Raw genomic sequence first — 21,555 nt, 5'->3', positions numbered from 1 at the left:
TGATACTTGTACTGATGACCTCGGACACCGAAATATTGACACGCGGCTTATAAATGACCCAAAGCTTGACTTGATTCAGACAAGTTTTACTATCAAGTCTATTTTATTAGCCTGTAACTATTTGACAAGGGGGAAGCCACAAACTGGATATTCCTGTAATCAGAAAGTATCTTTCTACATTTATTTCAAGATAAAGAGAATTTATTAGCTTCGAATCACTTGTTCTCTTTTACAGCTTTTTCGGATCATTCTTACCCTTTGTTTCTTGTTTTGAATTTTGTTCTCTCTGCTCATCTCCTCACTCGATCTTCTGCTGTGGAGCTCAACACAGGAATGGCTTCCCCGACACAGCAATACTTCCCGGTAGGTACCACGTAAATGGGTGTGCTGGCACGGCTACGTGAGCACACGAGGCATTCAGTGCGCGCGGCAGGCCACTTTAATAGGTGTATAAGGTGCCAGTTGTCACTCTCGTCACACGCAAGCCGTGGGACAAGATCCCGAAAGGTAAAAGCAAACAGCTCTTGCTTCTCTTGATTAAAACAACCCAGTCAGCACAGACAATAACAATAGAGCGGGGGTGAAAATTAAGGTGGCTCTCCTGAGTTTTGAGTTAGTTGACTGTCGCCTCCAAGCACAAACTGAGGACATGATTCAAAGGAAAGAACTCAGGATGGTCAACGGCGACAAGACCCCGGGAATTAGATGGCGTTTCCCGAGACCCAACGCTTCCGGCTGTGTTAGGATGGAGTCTGCAGATACGTGTGGGGCAGAAAGGGTGGTGTGTGCGTGAGTCTTCATATATCATAGCTCTGTACACTGTTTTGTACAACCATTTCCCTCTAGTAACTTATCAAAACACGGTCACCACAGTGGAAAGACTGCGCTGGCGAAAATTTGGCCCTAAGAGCATATGGAAAATAACAGCAAAGAAAACAGTTATCATGTTCTCATAAATTTATTCCGTCGAATGAGTGCCTGCGAATCCAGTTGTGCACAGTTACTACCGGAAAATCTTAAGAAGTGGGGAGCTAAGTATGATAAATAAAACAACTTTCCTAGAATCAAGACCCAGTTTCATCATGTTTTGAATGCTTACTTCTTCACATTATTATTTATATGTTCTAGATTTTAGACTGGAGGTTACTATGAGAAAGAAAGTCGACAGAAAAGGAACAGAAGTATCCTTAGACCCAAGAAACACACTGAAAGAATAAAGAAATGATTGCAGACATACAATATGTTTTGTCTGTTTCAATGAATGAAAACAACCTTAATTTCCCCCAAGGTATCACCTCAATTAAGTCGGAAAATCTGAAAAAGCACTTCTCCTATGTTTCAAAACTTAAAATTTAAAATATTATTATTATGCTTTCCAAATACGCATCTTCTTAAGGCATGTTCCTATTCAATCAGAATTCTATCCATGTTTCTAAAATGGTTAAATACTACACCACATACGTCCACTGATGCTAAAGAACTGGAAACAAAATCGCACCAGCAGGACCACCTGCCCACGCCCCGACCCCCACCCCAGGGAGCAGCGCTGGGTGCGAGTCCTCAGGGAACCTGCCCAGTGTGCTCGGCTCTGCCCCTCCCTGGAGTCTTTACCGGGGACACAAAACAAGGGCCAAGGGGGAACTAAGGCATAATGGCAGCTACTCCCCACTGTTGTGCAGATGACGCCTTCTTACAATTCTGCAAAGCTTTGCAGAGTGTCAAAGACTCCTCTGTCCCCAGCAGTAGTCCAGGACGCCCCACTGGGTGTGAGGGGAAGGCTCTGGCGTGGACCTCGCGGGGCGCCCACGAGCAGGGAGGCACTTACACACCAACACCACTTGCGTTCTCCGTCAGCCGCACTCTCTGACTTCACGAGCAACGCCGCTGGTCCACTAGGATGTGACCTTCGCTCACGAGTCCCACTCCAAGTCCTGCTCGGGTTGTCTGTTCCTCCCCCGCCTCTAATTTTTCACTGGCGTTACCACCCTGGATGCCAGAGCTCTGCCCACCAGTCCTGGGGTAAGCTCAGGGCAGCAGGACAGAACTAGGTTGTCCCCACTTACAAGAGTCTGGGGGAGACTCCTGGGTCCCGCTGCGGACGCTCACGGCTCAGCAGGTTCCCAGCCCCGTGTCTGCCAGGTGTGACGTAAGCGACCAAATACCAACTCCAGGATCCCAGCCGCTCCACCGTCCGCGGACTGACGTCGGCCCTCCCTGCCGCGAGCGCAGGGTGCACGCGAGGAAGACTCCGGCCACAGGAAAGCCGAAGACACCTGCAGACACACTGAGTTCATCCCGGGCTCACGTCCCGTCTCTCTGCTCTGTGCCTCAGCGGTGAACCAGGGCGGCGGCCCCGACATGAGGAGCTCTGGGCCCCGGCTCCGGCGCCACCTCCCTCCCCTCCCGGCTGCGAGCCGTCTCTACCGCAGGTTAGAGACGCCTCTGTGGAGCCCACTGGGAACTCTGCGGCGCTCACATTCAGGGAGGGAGGGACCAGAACTCGACAGTTCGGATGTCAGCGTCTTCCCACATCTTGCGGTTCTTTCCCACCTGGCCGCTACCAGACCCTCTCCGCGTCAGCCTCCGCTCTTGCTTTCCCGCACCTCCTCCGTCCGTCCGTCCGTCCGCCCGCCGCCCCGGCTCCCCTTCCGCACCTGCAGACGACGCTCTCCCATCCGCCCTCCGCCTTCCTCCTCGTTGCATCCTCTCCCCTCCGTGCCACCACCTGACGACTCCTTTTTAAAAATAAGTAGCTGTTCGGTGTTATCAGACCACACAGGGAAGGCACGTCCCGGTGGCTCAGTCAGGTGAGCGTCGAACGCTTGATTTCGGCTCAGGTCACAATCTCAGGGTCATGAGATCGAGCCCGCGTCAGCTCTGCACCGAGAGGGTCTGCGTGAGAGTCTCGGGGTCATGAGATCGAGCCTGCGTCAGCTCTGCACCGAGAGGGTCTGCGTGAGAGTCTCTCCTCTGCCCCCACCTCCTGCTTGTGCTCCATCTCTCTCTCTAAAATAAATAAAATCCTTGGGGAAAAACACACACACACACACACACACACACACACACAGAAGCATATCAAATTTTTAGGACCTTTTCTTGTATTTTGAGTCCTTGGTGGAAAGCATGTGTGCAGAATTCCAAAGTTGGAGAGGAAGTTTGATGTAGGAATCAGGAAAACCCCCAGTGCCGACAACGGCTGCCTCGGCTGGACCCCTTCCCTTGAAGCACATTTGCAGCCCTTCCCTCCCGCCTCCGACGTGGTGTTGGATAAGCCCGCGGGCGGCAGGGCCAGGGCTGGCGGAAGAGGTGGCGCTGCAAACCCACCGCAGCGTGAGCCTCCCGGAGCAGATCTGTCCACCGTACTGCTTGGCAAGCACATCGCTATCCGGGGGTGCCCTGACCTGGGCCGACCAAGGAGAGTCCGAGATGGCTCCCCAGCCCGCACCCTGCGACCCTCCCACTTGGCGCTACCTCCACGGGGCGGCTCTCGCCCACGGCCGGGGTGTCATCCGTCCTCCGCGCTCATAGGCTGGGGGCCGGGAGCCCCGCCAAACCCCGTCCAACACAGCTTTTTGGCCCCTCCTGCTGTCCTACGGTCTGCTTCCCACACCCTACCTGGGAGGGCTTTCCTGGGCAGATATGGCCCTGGAAGGACTGCTCTTGGGGTGTCGCTGCCTTCAGGCTGAGCTCTGACCCCTCTTCAGCGCCGTCCTCCTGGCTCTGGGTGTGCCGGGCTGTGGCTCCCTGTGACCGCTGTCCCTGCTTCTCCCTGAGAAACCTCAGGGACACCAGGAGCCTCGGCCCCGCTTTGTTCCCTACACTAAAATGACCCCGAGAGGTGTCCCTCGGCTGCCCTCAGAGATTGCCCTCTGCCTCCCGGCTTCTGCTCACTCCACGTGGCTTTTCTCCCCACACAGTCACCACTGGTACCTTTTCCTACGTCAATCCGGCCTTTTCTCTTTCCCGGGAGCATGCAACTCCGGGAGCACAGGATTCAGCCCGCGAGCGAGTGCCCCGGAGCCCTTTCCTGCGTGAGCCGTGGCGAGGCTGAGCTTCCCGGGCGCCCCACAGGCCTCAGAGAAAGCCACGGCCGCTGCTGCTGGTGTGTCCTCGGCCTCTGGCCTCACACCAGGGAGGCCCCTCGGACACGCCGCGCTGACCCGACAGGCCCAAGATGCCACGCAGGGGCTGAGACCCTGAGCCAAGGCCTCTGGCCACATTTCCTCACACGCTGTCCCGCCGGAGGCCAGAGGACAGGCCCTCGCTTCTGCGGCCTCTTCCACAACTGGGCGTCCAACCCAAGACCTAGCGACCCACTGTGCCGGTCCCGTCCGCTGCTGTGACAGATCATAAACTCCGTGGCTCCACCAGTTCTAGAGGGCAGAAGCCTGAGGTCTTCCGCTCTTGGTGTGGACCCGGCTGGGTCCTCCTGGAGGCTCTGGGACAGCCGAGTCCTCGCTCTCCGGCTTCTGACGGCTCTCGCTCCGTCATCATGGACCCTGTTCCCTCCTCTCAGTGTCCCCCTACCTCCCTCTTGTCAGGACAGGGGGACGACACCGGGCTCCCCTGGATCATCCAGGACTGTCCCTCTCAAGATCCTTCATCGAATCCAGTCTACAAAGTGCCTTTTGCCAAATACCATCAAATTCACAGGGTCCTGTGGTTAGGACACAGAAGAGTCACTTCTGGGGCCATTATTCAGCCTTCCATCTGGCCCAGGATGCTGTGGGCCCCTCCGCCCAGCCCACTAGCCCAGTGTGTCCCACGCGGACACTGAGCTGGGCCCTCCAATGCTCCTGGGGCCGATGGGGGACCCCTGCCCATGGAGTCCCAGCAGACGCACGGCTGAGCTCACGGCCCGCTGTTGTCAGCGTTTCCGCGGAGTGCCCCGGCTAGAAAAGAGGCGTGCAGTCCCCTGGGGTCGAGTGACTGGGCCTCTGCGCAAGCTGCCAAGAACAGCACATTTCCACACTCACAGGGGCTTCTCTGGGGACGGCTCACTGGCCACACACCACATATGGGGGTTCGCAGACCGAAGGCAAAATAAGTAGGGAGCGTGTGGGGATGGGGGAGGGTAAGAACAGCATCTGACGTTATCAGAAAGGAAGGCTTTTTCTCTTTTTAAGCCAAGTCCTGGATGCAGGCGCTGACGAGACTCCAGGTTACGTCGGAATGAACGGCTGCCCATCTGGAAGGTCGGACGCCGCGACCTTCCTGCCTAGACCATGAAGGAGGGATGTGAATCGTTCTCGGCCACCGAGGGCTGACCTAGAGCGGCGAGGGGAAGCAGCACGGGGGTGCGGAGGGGATGCGTGGAGGCTGAGGAGCCCGACATGGAGTCGAGGTCCTGGAGATCACGGGCACAGAGGGGGGTCCTCGGCAGAACCTGTTCCTTCCACTCCGTTCACAAGCTGGGAGGGAACCCGTCCTGGACGCTGAAGCTTTAAAGTGACACTATCCGTCACAAAGAACCAGCATTAGGAGCTGGAGAACTTTTACATCTGATGAGAAACCGCCTTCGGAGATGTCACCAAAGCTGTCTTCCTGGAATGAAACCCCTTCTTCCACAGGCACGAGCTTGGCAAGTAAAAATCCTCATTGGATTTTATTGTTTCTCAGTTCCCCAAAGCTGCTTGTGTTCATATATGTCAAAATTTCTGAGTTGTGGGAGTGGAGCCTGATGGGTTCCCCCATCAGCTGCATATTGGTTTGAAAGGTTTTACGTAAGTTCCCACATGGCCCCAAAGCCCTGAGCTAGCACGGGGGAGGCGGCCCAAACCGAAGACCGCCTCAGGGACAATGGGTGTGTCTTCCCCAGCAGCTGGGGGAGCTCCCCAGACCCTGGCCTGACCCAGCAGGAGGATATGTGATTGGGGGAATTTTACAAAAACCCAGAACATCCCACAGATGGGTGACCGAGCCCACAGCACAGGGAAGACCGTCTCCCATTACTTCTCTACACACCACCGTCCTTCCCGCAGGGGTGATTTTGAACCCAAACCACCCTCTACCCAAGGACTTGGCAGCACAATCCACCCCATCCTGGGTCACACAGCAGCGACCCCCTCTCTGCACCGATTCCCACAGGGTTTCTCTGTCCAAACCCAAGTGCCCAAGAGCCCGAGTCCTCTGGGGAAGGAGGTGGCCCTGTACTCCCCCTCCACGGAGGAGCGCAACACAAAGCGGGAGGCTGGGTGTGCAGGACGGGCAGAGTGCCTGGGCCTGGGCCGGGGGAAAGCCAGTCAGGGGAGGGGACAACACAAGGGGCTGAGGGAGGGTCCACAGCTGGGTGGGGCGGGTACAGCACTAGAAGCAAGGTCTGGAGGCCACACTCGGCACTCGCTCTGCGGGTGGGAAGTGGAGACAGTAGCAGGAAGCCCGATCCGGCCGTGCCCATCACCCCCAGTGAGAAGGAGCCCCATCGGGGTCACAGCGGCATCTCCAGTCTGTACCCTCTCCCTCATGCACACGCAAAATGACAGTGGTTCATTCTAATGAGTCACTCCTACACTCTTATGCCGACTCTTAGAGTCCTATGTCCCGAACCTCAAAACACAGGCTGTCAGGGGCCCCTGGGTGGCTCAGTGGGTTAAAGCCTGTGCCTTCAGCTCGGGTCACGATCCCAGGGTCCTGGGATTGAGCCCCGCATCGGGCTCTCTGCTCAGCAGGGAACCTGCTTCCCCTCTCTCTCTGCCTGCCTCTCTGCCTACTTATGAGCTCTGTCTATCAAATAAATAAAATCTTTAGAAAAAAAAAAACAAACCACAGGCTGTCAGAGAAAAAAGTGATAAGTGCTGTTAAAGATTTCCCGACAGTCTAAATCTTTCCTGCCGTGCCAGTGCCCCATGAGCACAGATGCCCCGTGAGCGCCCTGTGAGCACGGACATGAGCCCCGTGCATGTCCGTTTACTAAGATCCTACCAGGTTGGACACCGTTTCCCACTTTGCTGTGGGAGTGGGTCCTACAAAGTCTTGACTAAGCCACACATAAAAATGCATGCAAGATCTAGAAACATAAGACCTAGAAGTACAAAGTCATGCCCAACCCCCTGCTGTTTCCTGGGGTTTTCTGGGGTGAGGGCAGTTAGCCCCAGCTCCACTGTCTTTCCAGGCGCACCTGTCCTATTCCCGCAGGTAATTACAATCCCAGCTCCCGGCGAGAGCTGAAGGTGTTCTAAAAATAAGGGCTCCTCTCTGCTTCCTCCGTCTGGTTTCCTTTCCTCAGCTTTATCTTCAAAGTCAACCGAAGAGAGTCACTTTGGCAAGTCCTGGGACAGGAATGTCTCCTGGGGCACTTCTGTGCATTTGCCCTGAAGGCTGTGGCCGGGACGCACCTCGGCGGTTCGCCAGTGGGTCCCACAGGCCCCAGGGGGACCACACGGCTTCACGGGGCTTCCGACTGCCTTCTGGCCTCATGGACACCTTTCCACGCATGGACGTGCCACATCTCTGGGCCTCCTCTGGCATTTTACTCACATTCCTGAGTAACGTGCTTTCTTTCGTGTGCATATTTAGAAAGGGACTGTCTGTACTATACCTCGGACGTGAAAATACATTTGGAAATTAATATTATATTTAATCTTAGTTCTAGAAAGTTTGTGATTATCTGGGGTCCTAAGTGTGAACAGAGGGACCCACAATGAGCAATTTTCTTAAGAAGTCCCTAGAGCATTTCCAGCGCAACCATTCCAAAATAGAGTCTTTCAAAGTAGAGCCCCCGCCACCCCTTCCCCTTATAAACTCAGCTGCACATTTTAATGAGTCCGAGCTGCAAGCCCCTGAGCCTTGGGCTGGACGGTGCTGCCAGGATCGCCTCAGGGCAGAGTGTCACAGCTCCCACGGACTGCAGGGTCGCGTCAGAGCAGGTCCCAGATGCGTGTTCTGGCCGCTGTCATCTGCAAATCCCAGGCCTGAACATACGACGCCCGAATCATTCCAGGGCCGTGAAGCCTGCCAGTCCCCTTCCGAGCCCTCTCTCCTCTGGCCACAGAAGAAAGCATGATGGCCAACGGCCTAAGTGCTCCCTCGCGGATTCCGTGTTTTGAATCTTGCTAATTCCATATGGGAGAACAGAGCGGACCAAAGAAAGGACGGCTCTCATCTGTCAGACGCCGGAGAGGGTCTGGGAGCGCCTCGACCCTCCCAGCAGCCCAGCCCCGGGCTGGCGCAGGCCCGGGAGCGCTGACCCCAGAACGGCGTGAACTCCCTCCTCTGTTTTACCGGAGCTGCTTCTCCACCACTTAACTTCAACAGGACAGCCCCGGAGATTAAAGCATCACTCCGAGTAACCTTAACAGAGATTAACTTCGGAAAAGCTGCTTTGTGGTAATAATACTAACCTGAAGCAGATGTGTACTCCGGAGGGCAAGAGAGGCCGACCAAAGAGGAGAGAAACTCTGTGTTTCCGAGCGCAGTGCAAAACTCCTTACAGAGAGGGTCCGGCCAAAGACGGCTCCGAGCAACACCCCAGGAGGCCAAGTGCAAACCGTCCCCTACGAGGCCCATCTCACCCCTCAAGCACTGAATGACTCGAGGATGGCATTAGTGTATGGCTGTCCCCGCACCGCAGCTGGGCACGCAGGAGTCCGAAAGGATGGTGTGCCTGACGAGGCTGAGGGCAGAGCCGAGAGGCGCGCCAGGTGGCCCGGAGAAGGGGTGGCCAGCAGGGCCGGGGCGCATCCAGCGGCGGGTGCAGGGGGTGGAGGGAGAGGAACACGGTCCCGGGGATCCTGAGGGCCCTTGCAAACCAAAGCTCGTGGAGGAGAGGCCGCCCTGTATTTTGTGCGTGGAATCAAGTAGGGCTCTCTGACCGGCAGTGTACCTGCGACGCCCCTTCCCGGTTCTCAAGAGATACATGCAAATGACCACAACAATACGCACTGGCCGAGGAAGATCGTTCTGACGCCTGCTAAAGCCAGCGAGACAGCGAGGAAGCGTGTTCACCAGGGCCCGCGACGGGGTCTGGCAGCCCGGGAGGCAGCCCGAGCTCACCTCAGATACAGGAAGAAGAGTTGGGGGGACTCACGGGCGAGGAGCCGAGCCCGAGGGTGCGCGAGGGCAGGGTGGTCTTCCTGCACGGGCCTCGTCGGATTCCCGCTGCGGGCAGGGGGAGACCAGACGTCACCCTCGGGGCGGGGGGTAGGCATTCGGGCACTGCAAGGATGAGACAGGAGCCCAAGGTCAGAGCCAAGGTCAGAGCCAAGGTCAGAGCCAAGGTCAGAGCCCAGTCGCGAAGGGGACGGGGGACTGACTACAGTCGCGAAGGGGACCGGGGGACTGACTACAGTCGCGAAGGGGACCGGGGGACTGACTACAGTCGCGAAGGGGACGGGGGACTGACTACAGTCGCGAAGGGGACCGGGGGACTGACTACAGTCGCGAAGGGGACGGGGGACTGACTACAGTCGCGAAGGGGACGGGGGACTGACTACAGTCGCGAAGGGGACCGGGGGACTGACTACAGTCGCGAAGGGGACGGGGGACTGACTACAGTCGCGAAGGGGACCGGGGGAATGACTACAGTCGCGAAGGGGACCGGGGGACTGACTACAGTCTGGTGGAGGAGAGTCTTCGTCGGGCCCCTCTCGGGTGGTTTCAGACGCAGACCCTCGCCTGCTTGGGGAGAAACGGCAGGTCTGCGGGCACGGCGCACACGGCTGCCCTCGGAGCGCAGCGAGCAGGTGCCCGTGGCTACTGCGCCGCCGCCGCCACCACCACGGCCCCTGCCGGCTGGGAGCCCGGGAGGCGTCGGACACAGCTCCAAACCAGACGCGACGCACCACATTTTATACTGAATATATTTGTGCCTCATGCATGGGCTTGATTAAATCACACTGTAGCTGAACAGACCATTTGTTGGTAATTCCCACTCCAGCTTCATTTAATAGCTCTTCCCAGTGAAAATACATGGGCTGACGCGGCACGCGACACAACCCAGCGTCGCAGACACTCGAGCGGCGCGTCCCAGCGAGGCCGGCCTCGGCGCCCGGCCGTCCACATGCCTCTGACAAGCGCAGAACCTTCGGGCCCAAGAGGAAGCTATTTCTGGCTAAAGGACTGGCCGCCGCCTCCACTGGAAACGGACCCGCCCTCGGTTCCCCACACTTCAGGGCAGCCGTCTCCCGCCCAGCCGGATGCACGGAACAGGCCACCCGCTCCGGTTAACGAGTCTTGCCGCTCAAGCCCCAGATCTCTCTCTCCGCCTCGCCCCTGCCCCGGGGAGCTCCGGGCTCGCCTCCTGCTCACCGGCGGCCCCGCCACGTCTGAGCACGGCCGCCCGCCTGCAGGCGCAGAGCACCGGGCGCGAGCTCGCCACGTCCGTCTCGTTCCAGTGCTTCTGAACCCGGGAAAAACGGACCGAAACCGTTTCTGCCGGCCGCGGTGTGCGGTGCAAGACAGCGCGAGGCTTCGGGCAAGAAGGCGGGAAGGAGGTGACGAACGCCCAACGGGGAGAATCGCGACGGTCTGGGGAGTCTTTTCACACATTTTTGAACAAGCAATATCTAGGGGAGTTTCTTCAGTGTAAGGAGAGCAAGTGTGGCATGAAACTGCTGAGGTAAGGCACATGCCAAACGTGGCCACAGGGAAATTAATTTTAGTGTGTTTAAAATAGAATCAATATACATAGGTAAAATATAAGCAGATTAAATAATTTTTTTAAATGATTTATTTATTTATTTATCTATTTGTTTATTAGAGACAGAGAGAGAGAGAGAGAGTACAGGCAGGGGGAGCAGCAGGCAGAGGGAGAGGGAGAAGCAGGTTCCCCACGGAGCCAGGAGCCTGATGAGGGCCTCGATCCCGGGAATGAGATCACGACCTGAGCCAAAGGCAAATGGCTTCACAGACTGAGCCCCCCGGAGCCCGTTCAATACTTATAATATGAACTCTTTCTTGTGTTCTTCTCTGATTTTCGTTGTTGTCCTTGTGGTCTGAAAGCCACATAAAAATCAGGGTTCCCAAAGAATTTTGGGATGCATTTACTGAAAGTACCTGAAAATTATTTTAATTAGAAATGGTTTTCCGGGAAACCACCCAAGTTCTAGAAGAAGAGCTTACCTATCAAGCACCAAGAATAAGCCTTAATGTTTATCTTTCCAGGAAGCTTTCTTTTTCTCCATGACCAGAGCCAACATCACTCCCAGGATCTGCTAAGAGTACCTGAGCATTGACTTTATTGGGACATTATGCTTCCCTTTAAAAGGGGGAGGCCATTGAAATATATTCAAATGTACACACAGGCAACACCTTGGTGACCTGCAACCATGGGAAATAGAAAGTAATTGGCAATTGACATAATTAGACTGTTTAAGTCAGGGATGCCAGAAATGTCACCCAGTAGGTTCCCTTCCCAGGTCTGCCTCTCTCACTAGACGTCCAGCTCATCGAGGGCAGAGGCCACACAAAGACCGCATCCTACGTACCACTTGCTCAGCACAGTGTATGCTAAAATTCTTCATGTAAACAATTGAGCAAGTACAAAATTAGATGAAATTTTTCCGCTCAGCAGCTTACCACTCTTCCATATTCCAGCTAAAGGACTTGCATTTTGTGGTCACCCATCCTCAGCCGTCTTCCAGTAAAAGTGTCAAAAATGATACGTAATCAAAGAGAACCGACTCCCTGGCTTTGGGGACTCCAGACGAAATAACTGTTCCTGACATGAACGGTCTTTGAGCACTGATACCTTTGACAAACTAGCAGATAAGTCGTACTGGGTAAATAATATCACTTTTTATTAAATTTAAAAACCATATCCCCCCCAAGCTCTTCCTAGTCAGCGCCTCTGAACTTCCACAGCCCCAAGCCAGGCTTTGGAGCTGGAGCGCGAGACCACTGGAGTCTCTCCTGGGAAGCAAAGGCTGAGCCCAGGAGGATGCTGTCCCGGAGCTCCTGAAATCGGGATGCGGTGCTGGGGTGTTTCCTGACTCTCGGAGCAGCCCTAGCTCAGGACGCCATGGCTTTGGGGCCTGAACTGGTAACGCATTCCTGGCTCGGTGCAGCTGACTCACGAGGTGATGTAGGATAAGGAAGAGGAGTACCGCCATCCGGCCGGGCGCCGCGGGCTCCGTCTTAGCCAACGGGGCCGGTCCTAGGGAATGACGGTGTACAAGGAGGCCTGGGAGAAGCGATGTCTGGCCTCTTCTTCCCCTAACTACAGAGGAAGGTCATCTAAACTGTTAATTACCAGGCCGAGCGTTTACTGAGAAAGCACAAGCCATGGGTTCTACAGGCCACGGGGGCAAGCCCAGGCTCACACAGCACCGGGAGACAATGAGCACTGTGAAAACCATCACAAAGCCCAGCAAATATTCATCAGTATCCACAGCTAACAACTACTGACCAGCTGCGCCGCCATCCAGACTTTACGTTCGATAGCTTACGCTTATCGCTTTCACCCTGCGTGGCTGGAAGTCCTAGCCCATCTCACAGTGGAGGGGAAGGGGCTTGTGGAGGTGAAAAAGCCGCCACCTGCCATGAAAGATGGTGAGTGTGATATAAAGCCCAGATTCACCTGCCGTGGGTATGCGAAATTCACCTGGAACGTTCCAACTTCCAGAAGAGGTTCTCCAGAATAATTTTAGGTTGTGCAGCACCTTCCAAAATACTCCTCAGAGTAATTTCCTTTTAATAATTACAATAGCTTTCCTTCAAGTCCCATCTAACACATGGTAAACTCCAGTAACCGCATGACCCCGAAGGGCTATGATAATCACAGACGGCACACACTCTCCAGCAAGAACTTCCTTTAAAACAGTCTAGGCGCGGGAGCACAGGCAAGTTCTTGGGTGTCCCTGGGCTCCGTTTCCTCATCTACAAAATGGACTGCTGAATCAGGAGCCAGTTACACCTTCCAGGTAGCTGCCGAGCCCCTCAGGCAGGGATGTCAATGCCCTTGAAATCCGGGTGAAGGTCAGACAGTGAAACCTGGTATCTTTCTAGGACATGCACAAAGAAGTCTAGGAAAGATACCCAATTACCCTTTAGAAACCCCAAAAATCATGCTCGCCAGAGTCAACAACCTGGCCATCTCAGTTGGTGCAACACCGAGACACTCTAAAAATATTTAAGCTGGAATTCATAAACTGTTCCCAAATCTGATTAAGTAATTGGCTTCTCTGTTGGCTAGGGATTAGCAAATGCTGGAGTCTAGATTCAAGTTAAATTTAAAAGCAAAGGGGCGCCTGGGTGGCTCAATGGGTTAAAGCCTCTGCTTTCCGCTCAGGTCCTGGGGTCTTGGGATCCCAGGGTCTGGGATCGAGCCCCGCATCGGGCTCTCTGCTCAGCAGGGAGCCTGCTTCCCTTCCTCTCTCTCTGCCTGCTTCTCTGCCTCCTTGTGATCTCTCTCTGTCAATAAATAAAAATCTTAAAAAAAAAAATTAAAAGCAAGTATGAAAACATTAAGATGGAGTCTCTCCCTTAAGTCCATTTTAATGAAAATAATAGTGTTTTCAACTTCAAGTAACCACTGTCACTTTCCTGTTTATGGTACTAGATTCTGAATTCAAAAAACAAACGTTTTCAATCTCTGTGTATATTTTACAAAATAAATATCACAGAAACAATGAAAAAATGTTTATTTTTACAAAATGAGCAATCTTTTTCATCAGTCCAAACAGGAAATATACATCTGTGCTAGTGCTTTATGTGTCCCATTACTCAAGCTCAAACTATTGACAGACCTCCCCCACCCCTCCAAAATTTTAGATTTCGGGGGGAAGTGCTCCTTGGCCTACAATATGTTATGGATATGCAAGTGCATAAACAGGCTTCTCCGGAAAAAGATGGAGAGGCAGCTGGGCAGGAAGATGGAACTTGCTGGACAGAAGCACAGGGTCAGCCACTTATTAGATCCCCCACTAGGTGGAGGCATCATGAGGCCAGGACTTCCAGGACTTGTGGTTTTGGATCTACAAGGCTGAGAAAGGGACTGAACACACAGCAGGCTTTTAAAAAGCAATTGCTGAACGAATTAGTTGGCAAGTTTCCGGGAAAATCCTGTTGGCGGGGGAGGCTGAGTCCCCCATCAGTAGAATGAGGACCGTAAAACATGCTTATCTGAGTTTTCATAAGAGACAGGAGAATGCATCTGTAGAGAACAGAGCACTGCGGCCAAGCGGACGATCCCTCTCAGCACTTCTCTCCAGCGCCCACCATCCCGGTCACAGGAAGGGCTCGCCGATTCCGTGCTGATAGGGGAATGTGATAATCCTCTCTGGTCCGGAACAGACCTTCTGCCTATCCCCTGGTGTGTCTATGATTTTTAGAAATTTTATTTTCACATTGAAGAAACTTCTCTTCCATCCCCCTCTCGGTTTCCCATTATGTTGTTTTTTTGAGGCACAAACCCAATTCTCCCCACTAAACCCCAACACCGGAGCAGAGTGTATCGCGCTGATGGGATTCCTGACCGTCCACCAGTTCAGCCCAGTATCAACCTGCTGCCGGTGTCTACTGCTGGCCTTCCTGCAGAGCACCGGGGGTTTGCCCACCTGTGTGCCTCCCACTGGCAAGGACAATAAATGAAACAAGGGGCTGTATAATAAACTTGGCGTTTTAAGGAATAAAAACTTATTGGGCATAGAGCTAAATAGTGTTCTGGCTTTCTGTTCTTATCAACTTTAGCTTTTTAAAAAGTGCCTGAGGGGTGTTTGGGTGGCTCGGTGGGTTAAAGCCCCTGCCTTCGGTTTGGGTCATGATCCCAGGGTCCTGGGATCAAGCCCCGAATTGGGCTCTCTGCTCAGCAGGGAGCCTGCTTCTTCCTCTCTCTCTGCCTGCCTCTCTGCCTACTTGTGATCTCTGTCTGTCAAAGAAATAAATAAAATCTTAAAAAAAAAAAAAAAGTGCCTGAGATCCAGGAAGATGATTTATCTCACTAACTCGTGTTTAATTTCTGTCAATGTGAAATTCAAGGCAAGACCTCCCCCATTATTTGATTAGCAGTTGTATTTGTTTGAAAAATATGTTCTACCCTCAGAAAGCCGCCACAAAGAGCCTATCTGGTCCAAATCTGACTTAGTGATACCAGAACAGAAACTTTTTCCACAAGCTTCCCTGTTGCATTCACGTCTATTCCAGAGCTTTGCCTAAAGACCTGGTAATTGTAACAACCCATGCCTGTATCGAATATCATGGCAGCCGGGACAAAGAAATCCCAGACGAAAAATGTCACATTGTTCCAATTCATTTGATTCCTTAGAAACAAGTCAAAACCGAGATGGGTGCCAGCCTTTGGTAAAGGCCAGGGCAATGTCAAAGGGAAAGGCTAGGCTGTGTGGCCAGCCCCTCCCCCCCCATCACAATGTGTCTCTCTCCCTCTCTCCTCTCTCTCTCTCACTTAAACACGTTCCACCGTTTGGTCATCTATAGATTCAGCAGTGTAATCTGGACACCGGGACAAAGAACAGGATCTGATGGCAGAAATCAAAACACAGCAGGGAACGGTCCACAGATGACTTTGGAAACCCGAAGGTGACAAGATGAGGGACAGGAGGAAAGGACACAATTTTCAGGGTCCTTGGGTCTCAGGGCGAATCTCTGTCGAACCCGGGGCTGCAGGGAAGCTGCACCAGGCACTTCGGTCCTGAGCACCGCTTCAGACTGGCCGGTGTAGACCGGGATGTTCCAGATGCGGGCGACGCTACCCTGATTTCCAATACACCAGCATGTGCCCCCTACGGTAGCACTTCGTGGCTGGGGGTCACCGAAAGACAAACCCACCCCCAGCCCTCGACCCACGGCCGGGGGGAGCGCCGCGGAGGTTCCGTCCGGGGGAGCTCGGAGGTGCCCCACGGAGCCGCGGTCCGGCTGCACGGACCGAAACGCCCTCCCCACCCCGAGCACTTATCTGGGCACCGCGACCGCTCCGCAACCTGCGCGGCCCCGGGAGCGAAATTAGTTAGAAATCCCACAGGGGAGGGTTAAGCCCCCGATGAGAACCCGAGGGCCGGTCCAGGATGGCGAAGTCCCAACAACGGCGTTCGGTCCGGTGAACACCGGACGGGCTCTCCGACAACTTCAACTCCCTGACCCGAGCCGGTGCGTCCCGCGCATGTGACAATAGAAAGGGCTCGGATGGCCCCACGCCCGCAGCATCCCCCGGGCGCCCCGGGCGCCACGGCGCTTACCTCGAGCCGGCCGAGGCTGGAGCTCTTGGAGCGCGACTTCTTGCGCAGGTACACGGAGAAGAAGCGGCGCACCGTGAACTTCTTCATGCTCAGCTCCATCGCCCCGCGCCCAGCCCGCAGCAGCCGCAGGCCCGGAGGACGCGCATTCCCGGCGCATCCCAGGCGCGCGGGGTCAGGTCCGCGGGCGGGTGCGCGCCGCGGGGGAGCCCGGTGCGGCGGCCATCGGCGCGGGGCGCGGGCTGCGGGCACAAAGGGCAGGCCGAGCCGGCCACCGCGGCCCGGGCTCCTGCGCTCCCTCCTCCCGCGCTCCTCCCCCTCCTCCCCCTCCTCCTCCCGCAGCCTGCGCGGACCCGCCCCGGACCGCCCCGCCCCACCCCGCCCTCAGCCGCTCCCGCCAATCAGTGCCCGCCGCCCTAGCCGCTTCCCCCCGTCCTCCGCCTCCTCCTCCCGCGCCTGCTGCCGCCGCCGCCGCCGCCGCCGCCGCCTCCCGCCGGGGACCCGCCCCGGACAGCTCCGCCCCGCCCCCAGCCACTACCGCCAATCAGTGCCCGCCGCCCCCGACGCTCCCTCCTCCTCCTCCTCCTCCTCTTCCCCCTCCTGCTTCGAGGCGGCTGAGGCGGCGGCCGGGGCTCAGCGAGGACCAGCCCCGCCCACAGTCACTACCGCCAATCAGATGCTCCCTCCTCCCCTCCTCCTCCTCCTCCTCCTCCTCCCGCTGCTGCCGGGCCGCCGCCGCTGCCGCCACCGCCCCGCCCCACCCCGCCCACCGTCACTACGCCCAGTCAGATGCTCCTTCTTCCCCTCCTCCCCCTCCTCCTCCTCCCGCCGCTGCTGCTGCGGCCGCCAACGCCCCTCCCGGCCCCGCCCACAGTCACTACCGCCAATCAGATGCTCCTTCCTCCCCCTCCTCCTCCCGCTGCTGCCGCTGCAGCCAACGCCCCGCCCCACCCAGCCCCGCCTCGCCCCGCCCACAGTCACTACCGCCAATCAGATGCTCCTTCCTCCCCCTCCTCCGCCTCCTCCTGCCGCGCCGCCGCAGACGCCACCGCCCGGGCCAGCCCCGCCCCTCCTCGCTCTCCGCCACTGCCGCCAATCAGCAACCGCACATCCCAGGCGTTCCCTCCCCCTCCTCCTCCCGCCCTGAGAGGACGAGCGCAGAGCAACGCGGCCCCGCCCCGCCCACTACCACCAATCAGCGCCTCCGACGCGCCTCCCCGCCGCCTCGCTCGCCCCGAGTACTCCGCGCGCGCTGCCCCGCCCCCGCCCCCGCCCCCGCCCACACCCGCCCCGGGCGGCCTGGGAGGCGCGCGCCGGCCGAGCCCCGCGAGGAGCGCTGCGGCCTGCGGGGCGGGCGGCGCCGGCCTGCTGTGCTGCCCCGCGGCCCGGCTGCGCTGTTTTGTGGCTCGGGGGCGTCCCTCCGGTTTTTCCCTTGAAACAGCCGCAGGCACGCGGGGGCTCAGTGCTCCGCGGTGCCGAGCAAAACTTCTGTCCCTTAGCGGACCTTTGCGGGAAACGAAACGAAATCCGAGGCTCCGGGAGCCTCGGCCCGCGCTCCGCACCTCTCCCTGCCCCGGGGCGCCCGGCGCCGCGGGTCCAGCCGTCGCCACCCGGGGCACGGACCCCCACGCGGGCTGGGGCCGCCGCCCCTGGGAGTGCTCGGAGCACGAGACGTCCGTCCTCCAGGACCTCCGGCTCTGTCCGACGGTGACTGACCAGGCCCCGCAGTGCCTGGAGGCAGGCTCTGGAGGCAGCTGCTGGCCGCGGCGCTGGAGGGGATTTGCCTTAAAGGGGAACACTGTTTTCTAGAAATGCTCAGCAGAGATCTGGGAGCTCTTCTGTTGGTGCGTTGTGTTCAAAATCGGGTCAGACGAGGTCAGTGCCCGGTCACCAACCCCCTAGAAGGTCAGAAACATTCCTGCGTGCGGTACCGTGTGACAAATGCGGATGCCGCAGGCTGGGCAGTGGTGAGCACGGAGTTCAGAGGGGCCACTTGCTTGGAGAGCTTGGGCACACTCACGCTGTGTCCCCATCGTGCATCTCCAAGATGACAATATGCATGTGGAAACTGGTTCCTGCTTCCCTCAAGGGTTCTGCGGGAGGGCGATTATCCCCACTCTGGGAAACAGCTTCTTACCACCTAAGGACTCCCCTTCTCCCTGGCTGCCCTTGAGGCATCTTGGTTCTACACAGAGACCAAGACAGACCAGACCTATGCCAGGCTGCAGCTAAGCTCGGCAGAGAGCCGCTGACTGACCGCTGACTGACCGCACATCGGCTTATCCCAGCCCCTGGAATGCGGAGGGGGCCGGCTCTAGCGAGTTTCACTGGGGGAGCTGGCGGGAGCACCACATGCCAACTGTGACATCTCAGGGCCATCCTGGTCACAACAAAACCCTCTGGTGGGCCTCGATCAGGGCTTGGGTTTTACAAGAGCATGCTGACCTGCTGTAACCGAACTGGAAAGGAAAGATCTTATGGGGTATTCACCATCCCCCATATTTGAGTGCAAACTGTTCAATTGAACTTGGAGTCTCAAAAGGAAAAAAAAAAAATCATATTTCCAACTGGAGAAATAATTTCATTGCTAGAACATTTCCATTTGTCTTTATCTTTAACCTGGTGAAGTAAGTCTATCAAAATCTCTAAGAATCATTCACCACCACTTCCGGTGCTAAGACAATGACTACCTCCAGGCCACGGTCAGACCACCCTGATACCCAGAGGCATCCCTCCCAAATCCTGGGGGAAAGGGGGAGCTCATTAAGGCCCCTGTCCTGATGGTGGGGATGGAGCAGGGGAGCAAGCTCCACAGCCTCCAGGTGACCTTGAGTTTTTCCCTGCCCCGAACACAGAAGCCCGACATTGCATTCTATCCTGCTGCAGCCTAAAAGCGAGTGCTGGCCACAGCAGTCACCTCAGTCCCACGAGTGGTCGCAGACACCTCCTGGTGCCTGGGGCCATACTCAGCCCTAGGGACACAAAGATGATTGCGGCCCAGCTCCTGACCACAGAAGTTCACAGCCCCATGAAGAGAAGGTGAACAGAGAGACAACCACGGTGCAGCTTTTAATGCGACGCGAAAGAAATGGGTAAGGAGATGCTACACGGACGGAGATGAATGAGAAGCCGGCCCCAGCTGGAGGAGGTGGCATCTGGGTGACCCCCGCGGATAAGGAGCCATGTTTCCTGGGCAAACAGAGGAGGTAGGGTCCCAGCTTGTAGAAGAATGGGGTTATTGGGAATTTAGAACAAAGAGAGGTTTCATGATTGATTAATGAAAATTGAGTTCTACCAAGTCCCCAGGACACCTGAGGCATCCAATTTCAGAACTTCAGAACAATAACTAAGGTCTGGTCCACCCTGGAATTCCCCCTTCCTTGAGAACAGAACACGCCCTGGACAGGAAGGAGAGGGAGGCTTTTGGAAGGAAGGTAACTTGGGCAAGATCCACATTGTTATCCCCTTCCGTTCGTTCCCTTCCCCCGAAGGACTGGGTAGGGGCCGTGCCGCCTCCTTCACTGCAAGCCCTACCCCAAGAGCTGTGATTTGTTGTGCACACTGGTCAGGTCTGAGTTCTAGAGAGCCCGGATGGCCATGCTCTGGGGAGGCCTGGGGGTGGAGGGAGCTGTGCACTGAACGGATCTGTGTTCATGGGGCTTGCAGAGGAAGGACGCAAGAGAGTTTTTTACAGACCAGGTGTGGCCATGTGATAAAGGGGCTAGTCTGGGGGTCCCTGGGATGCTCTCTGGAGCAGAAGCGTGCAGCACCAGGCCCAGGGCTAAGGCAAGAGTTCTAGTAACTCCCAAATCCGGAGGCCTCTGTCCTGTAAGTGCGTGCAGCTGCGGTCTCCAGCTGCAGTAACCCAGAAGAAAACAGGACAGCTGTCCATGAGAGAAGGGGTCAGAGTGAGGCCACCTGTGTGCAGACCGCTTCCAGCGAGTCTGTCCTCTGCCTGGATGGCCTCCTTCCCACTCTGAGCCTCCCAGGCTGAGACAGCCTCAAGCCGGCAAAGAGACTGTGAGTCCGGTCAGTCAGTAGGACTGGAAATACTAATGTCTTAATCAAGTATTTAAAACTGAAAACAAACATGATCGTTATTTGGGAGTGGGAAGAAAACGCTACGTGAACTGACAGGGCTCCCCGTCATTCACTCTGATAAGTACTGCAAGGTGTGCTTCGATCCCATCACAAGCTGCATTTGGTCAACAAACGAGGTACAAGTCAAGAACGGGGTCCAGGCTCCATTTATAACAGTGAGGGCCTCAGAGGACGGAGGTCACCCACTCAGTAGGGGTCCCACAGGACTGCACCCTCAGTGCATGGTGGACGGAAATCACCCCCCTTGCAGACCCGGGCTCGCGCCTGAGTGCTGGCACTAACCAGGCAGGACCTCGAGAGCGAGAACGACCCCCTGAGCATCCAGGTGCACACACCCCCTTACATAGGCCCGTGACCCTCGTGCACCCCCCATGTCATCTGAAAACAGCAGCAAAAACTTCAGTGGTCTTGACTACTTCTTACCCAAGGTGCCTGGTGGAAACACACAGCGATGCTCTCTACAGAGATCCGCGTTAAACCCAGGCTCCGGAGAAGCCCTCCGGACGCAGTTCCAGGGAGCGTGAGCTCACAGTCACTGCACTCGAGTCCAGGGCACCGGGTGCCAGCAAAGCCAGAAGGACCTCTGCCCGTGGGACCAGATGGGAACTCCGCCTACAGGATTTATGGGATGTAGAATGTAAAATGGTGGAAGAAAGAACAAGATGCTCCTGGAAATGTACCCGTGTACGTGGGCCTAGCCTGCGTGTGAACATCCGAGAGCAGACATGGAGGGCAGGGGTCGGAGCAGCTGTGTGGGTGCTGCCGGGGCTGCTCGTGGGACCCACGGGGGATGGGAGGTATCCGAATCCCAGCCACCGTCCCACTGTGACTTGACCTGAAACTCTGATCCTCTAGCACAGGGTTCTCAAGTGGGGCTGACTTTGTCCTCTGGGAGACACTTGGCAAGGTCTGGGGACAGGTGTAGACAGCTGGAGACACGGCTAGGGGGGGAAATGGGAGGGATGCCTCAGAGGTAGAGGCCGGGGGTGCAGGGCACAGGACAGCCCCTCAGGGTCCGAAATGCCCAAGGGCCACGTCTGAGAATCATGGTGAGCTCAGCAGCCCATGGTGGGGGGAACCTGTGCTCCTTCCTCACAAGGCTGTCACCTACAAATGTGGCAGTTTTGTGCAGTTAAAGCAAAATGTGGAACAAATTGTAAATAAACTGCTCATCAAAGTTTTTATTTGCTAAAATCCTAGAGTTTCACACAGAAAGCTAGCTGCATGGCTGGGGAAGCAGTAGAGCCCCACGTCTAGCATTTTGATCTGAAAGCTTTCCGTTGAACGACACTGTCCTCCGTGGGTGCTCCGTTTGCCCTGTAAGCGGGGA

At 56.3% G+C, this 21,555-nt stretch overlaps 1 protein-coding gene and 1 long non-coding RNA gene across 9 annotated transcripts in view; one reads left to right on the top strand and one right to left on the bottom strand.

The window, feature by feature from the left end:
• Positions 1-21,555, bottom strand: part of RPS6KA2 (ribosomal protein S6 kinase A2) — a 292,155-nt gene that overhangs the window by 127,221 nt on the left and 143,379 nt on the right. The window contains exon 1 of one of the 8 annotated variants that reach the window (XM_059176555.1): positions 16,128-16,435. The exons of 6 other annotated variants lie outside the window; for them this stretch is intronic. In XM_059176555.1, coding sequence (XP_059032538.1) covers positions 16,128-16,226 — 99 coding nt within the window. In that variant the 5' untranslated portion in view covers positions 16,227-16,435. Of the gene's footprint in view, positions 1-16,127; positions 16,436-21,555 lie in introns of those variants that run through there. One more of the 8 variants, XM_059176558.1, reaches the window with a different exon arrangement.
• Positions 19,053-21,409, top strand: LOC131833373 (uncharacterized). Its single transcript, XR_009354429.1, has 2 exons — positions 19,053-19,330; positions 20,654-21,409. It is a non-coding gene; the product is annotated as an uncharacterized LOC131833373 (long non-coding RNA).

Source organism: Mustela lutreola, chromosome 6 (assembly GCF_030435805.1).
Source record: "Mustela lutreola isolate mMusLut2 chromosome 6, mMusLut2.pri, whole genome shotgun sequence".
NCBI lineage: Eukaryota > Metazoa > Chordata > Mammalia > Carnivora > Mustelidae > Mustela > Mustela lutreola.
The sequence above is the reverse complement of the archived record's forward strand: the minus strand, read 5'-3'. Positions and strand labels throughout refer to the sequence as shown.